Source organism: Pseudochaenichthys georgianus, unplaced genomic scaffold (genome assembly GCF_902827115.2).
Source record: "Pseudochaenichthys georgianus unplaced genomic scaffold, fPseGeo1.2 scaffold_1647_arrow_ctg1, whole genome shotgun sequence".
Classification (NCBI taxonomy): Eukaryota; Metazoa; Chordata; class Actinopteri; order Perciformes; family Channichthyidae; genus Pseudochaenichthys; species Pseudochaenichthys georgianus.
Window position 1 is genome coordinate 25,001 of NW_027262458.1, and position 4,730 is coordinate 29,730.

Sequence of the window (4,730 nt, forward strand, 5' to 3'; positions counted from 1 at the left end):
CTGCAGACAGGCTGCAGACAGACTGCAGAGAGGCTGCAGACAGACTGCAGACAGGCTGCAGACAGGCTGCAGACAGGCTGCAGACAGGCTGCAGACAGACTGCAGAGAGGCTGCAGACAGACTGCAGAGAGGCTGCAGACAGACTGCAGAGAGGCTCCAGACAGACTGCAGACAGACTGCAGACAGACTGCAGAGAGGCTGCAGACAGACTGCAGACAGACTGCAGACAGACTGCAGACAGACTGCAGACAGACTGCAGAGAGGCTGCAGACAGGGCTGCAGACAGACTGCAGACAGGCTGCAGACAGACTGCAGGCAGACTGCAGACAGGCTGCAGACAGACTGCAGACAGACTGCAGACAGACTGCAGACAGGCTGCAGACAGGCTGCAGACAGACTGCAGAGAGGCTGCAGACAGACTGCAGAGAGGCTGCAGACAGGGCTGCAGACAGACTGCAGACAGGCTGCAGACAGACTGCAGACAGACTGCAGACAGGCTGCAGACAGACTGCAGAGAGGCTGCAGACAGGCTGCAGACAGACTGCTGAGAGGCTGCAGACAGACTGCAGACAGACTGCAGACAGGCTGCAGACAGACTACAGAGAGGCTGCAGACAGACTGCAGAGAGGCTGCAGACAGACTGCAGACAGACTGCAGAGAGGCTGCAGACAGACTGCAGACAGACTGCAGAGAGGCTGCAGACAGACTGCAGAGAGGCTGCAGACAGACTGCAGACAGACTGCAGACAGACTGCAGACAGACACTGGGCAGCACTGGAACGCAGCATCAATCTGTAACTACAACCACTTCAGAGGAAACACTACAGATATCAGCACCTCGTTACAATAAAGGCCTACACTGAAAGAACTGAACCGTTGACTTTCATTAATCGTATTATCAAAGTCAAAAAAGTCAAAGTCAACTTTAACGTCAACCTGACTCAGTGAGTATTTACAGACAGAGAGATCAATGACGTTGACTTCAACAGGTTTCACATAACTGCACTAAGTTAGTCAGCAATGATATGAAGTACAACTTAACATGTTGTATTTAAACTCGGTATCATGACTTTCATCTAACCTAATACAGTCAACGGTTTCTCAGTGTATCTTTTTAACGCGGCTCATCATTTGGGGCAATTGTAATTTTCTTTTAGTATCAGTAGTTTACGGTTCAGTGAGATCACTCTTTCTGTTCTGGCATGTTCTGTCACACCTTGGGGCTGCGTCCAGCATCAAAGGTGCTAAATGAATAAAGTGTATTATTAACATTATTATTATTATATTATTACTGACTCTAACACAGTTAGTTCCTCCAACAAGCTTTTCTGACATGTTGTGAATATATTTAAAAGAGATATCTGCAGACAAGGACAGACTTAGTGGAACAACCTCGTGGACAAAGGGCAGGCTAGCTGTATGTTCGAGGAGGGGTACCTTCAGGGTCCAGCAGGCGGGGGATGCCCAGCTGGTTCTCTGCCAGGGAGAAGGCCTCCTCCAGGTTCTCCCTGTTGCTCCTCCTCCTCACCTCCTCCATGTCCACCAGGTCAGGTCTGATGGAGTGGACCACGGACTGGAAGAGCACTCCGTCCCTCCAGCTGGGCCCGAAGTCCTTCACCTGGAGACCGTGGAACCTGAAACACACACACACACACACACACACACACACACACACACACACACACACACACACAGAGGAAGGTTATGACACACACCTCAGCTTACCTTGAAGAACACACACACAGAGACGTTATGTTCTGAAGGTTACTGTGAGACACACACACACACACACACACACACACACACACACACACACACACACACACACACACACACACCTCCCCTGGTACCTCCTCTGATGTCTATAACCCCACAGTGAGTGGATGTTCCTTACTGTGCGGCGGTGCTCTGAACCCATCGCAGCAGGGCCTTCTTGGCGCCGCCCTGGAAGCGCTGCACCACCTTCCTCTTCATGGGTGGGGGGCTGCCGGCCTCACTGCTCTCCACTGAGGAACTGCTGGTGGAGAGGGGCTGCAGGGAGGTCAGGTTACTGGTCAGCTCCTCGATCTGAGGAGAGGGGGAGAGGGGGGGGAGAGAGGGGGGGAGAGGAGGGGAGAGGAGAGAGGAGAGAGAGGAGAGAGGAGGAGAGAGGAGAGGAGAGGAGAGGGGGAGAGAGGAGAGAGGAGGAGAGAGAAGAGAGGAGAGAGAAGAGAGGAGGAGAGGAGAGAGGAGGAGAGAGGAGAGAGGAGAGAGAAGAGAGGAGGAGAGAGGAGGAGAGGAGAGAGGAGGAGAGAGGAGAGAGGAGACCAGGTCAGCAACAGGAGACATCTTTCACAGAAGTTTTGGGGGTTTTCTAAGAAATTTACTTTTTTCTGAATTCTGACGTTTTTCTCATATTTAGATTTATTTTTCTCATTTGTAAATTTTTCCAAGAATTTATTTTTTTTCTCAGATTTTACGATTTTAACTTTTCTCAGATGTTTTTCTCCAGAACTTTTTAACCCTATAAGAATTTACTTTTTCTCAAAGTGTTAATAAAAAAAAACGAGAATTTCAGCTGAATTTTTTTACAGAATTGGTAATTTTACTTTTTGTTCTTGAAGTTGAATTTGATGCTTATACTTTTATTATATCTTAATTTAAATCAAATTCACTTTGTTGAAATAAAAGCTCAGCATGAAGTGATTGAACGCTCAGAGTTTCTAATAACCGTTTTCCTCAGGTTTAACTCTGTTTGCACCTGGAAGTAGAGGATGACGGTCCATATCAGCCCGAGGACGATGGACGGGCGTCCGTCTGCGATGTCGGTCGCGTGAATGTTCACCAGTTTGATCTGAAACACAAACAAAGAGGGTTATTCTGGGAAATGCAACACATTATTACAACATGAATATCCACCCTGTGCCACACAACAAGCGGCTTTCTGTGTTCGCTCAAAATCTGACGGAAAACGTCAGAAATGTGAAAAAGGTTGGAAAAGTCAAAATATGAGAAAAAGTCAACATTCTTAGAAAAACTGCAGAAATCTGAAAAAAAAAAAATTCTTAGAAAAAAGTCGAAATATTAGAAAAAAAACGTCAGAAATCTGAAACATTTTGAATTTCTGGAAAAAAAAATCAAAATTCTTAGAAAAAAGTCAAAATATGAGAAAAAATAATACAAATGTGAAAAAGGTCCAAATATAATTTTTTTTTAAGATCTTAGAAAAAAGTCAAATTTCTTGGAATAACCCCAGAAATGGCACATGCATCATAACATGAATAACCAACGTCAGAAGTGTCACACAGTCGCAAACATATCGCAAGCTGCTTTCTTTGTTTGCTCAAACTCATCAAAGTGCGGTCTTTGATGTCATAGAGAAGCCGGAGCAGGAAGCAGAGACGGCCGCAGTGAAGACAAAGCACCGCACGCCTTGCATCAGAGGAGACGTATCACAGGTGAGCTCAAATGCGTCAGCGTGCGGCGTCAGATCAAAGGGCGATGCGTGCACACTTCAGAGAGAGAGAGAGCAAACTGACCGGAGATCCTCGATACAGAGACTGCAGCAGACGGGACACATCGCAGGTGAGTCATCTGGTCCTGTTCATGTACTCACACACCTGCTGCCTCTCACACTGTGCATGTAAACCCAGCTGAGCTACCTCTAAAGAGTGTGCCATGCTAACATTGTGTTGAGTGTCTTTATGTCTCTGTCTCCGTCTCCGTCTCACACCTGGAAGAGTTTGTCAGTATCTGAAATGACTCGGTTAGCTACGTTAGCTAGCTAGCTCACAGCAGATCTGCAGTGACACCAGAAGGAGTCACGTGACCACTTTGTTACAATAAGACCCGTGTGAACCGAATGTGTTGTTTGATGAAATATTGAACTTTCACGCCGCTCGAAACCTGATCAATAAATGGAATGTACCACCTGACAACAAGCCTACGATTCATGGCTGAAAACAACAACACAAGCGGTCTCAATAAACACATCGTCACACCGCCGAACAGAGGCTGCAGCTCCGACGAGACATTTAGATAAAACCATCAAAGCCTGTCAAAGTTGGATTACTGCAACGGAGTCCTGTCCGGGGTTCCCAGTAAAGCCCCGGACAGGCTCCAGTATGTGCAGCACTCGGCTGCCAGGGTGCTCGCTCACACCAAGCCCTGGCAGCACATCACCCCACCCTGATCCACCTCCACTGGCTCCCAGTCGAGCACGTATCACCGATAAACTCCTTCTTCTGACTTACCAGTCCCTCGCCCCCCAATACCTGTCTGACCTTCTCCGCTACCACTCCATCCCGGAAGCTAAGACCATCTGGACAGGATCTCCTCTCCACCCCCCGCACCAGGTTGCGGACTTCTGGTGACAGAGCCTTCAGTGTGGCACCCCCCACCCTCTGGAACTCTCTCCCCCCCGAAATCCGCAGCGCCCCGACCCTGGACATTTTCAAAAAAGCCCTCAAAACGCACCTTTTCACCGAGGCTTTCCCCACTAGTTAGTTTAAAAGGTTTATTTTTCCCCCCCCCCCCCCCCCTACCCGACTTGTAAAGCGACCTTGGGTTTCCTGAAAGGCGCTATGAAAATATTATATATTATTATTATTTATTATTAAAGTGATTCTGATAACGATGCTCACCTTCCTGCCTTCCAGGAATTTGAGCGCTGTGCCGATGTTGGAGACCCAGTGGATCCTCTTCAGCTGACGGCCTTGCTCACAGGGCTGCACACACACACACACACACACA

At 48.1% G+C, this 4,730-nt stretch overlaps 2 protein-coding genes across 2 annotated transcripts in view; both read right to left on the reverse strand.

Annotated features, from left to right (window-relative positions):
* Positions 1-1,235, reverse strand: part of LOC139433265 (keratin-associated protein 10-10-like) — a 2,233-nt gene extending 998 nt beyond the window's left edge. The window contains exon 1 of the mRNA XM_071202200.1: positions 1,216-1,235. Within this exon, the coding sequence (XP_071058301.1) occupies positions 1,216-1,235 (20 nt within the window). The remainder of the gene's footprint in view (positions 1-1,215) is intronic.
* LOC117441295 (nesprin-1-like) overlaps positions 1-2,055 on the reverse strand; it is a 24,081-nt gene extending 22,026 nt beyond the window's left edge. The window contains exons 1-2 of the mRNA XM_034077485.2: positions 1,894-2,055; positions 1,437-1,633 (exon numbers count right to left, since the gene is read on the reverse strand). Coding sequence (XP_033933376.2) covers positions 1,437-1,633; positions 1,894-1,973 — 277 coding nt within the window. The 5' untranslated portion in view covers positions 1,974-2,055. The remainder of the gene's footprint in view (positions 1-1,436; positions 1,634-1,893) is intronic.
* Between the last annotated feature and the right edge of the window lie 2,675 nt (positions 2,056-4,730).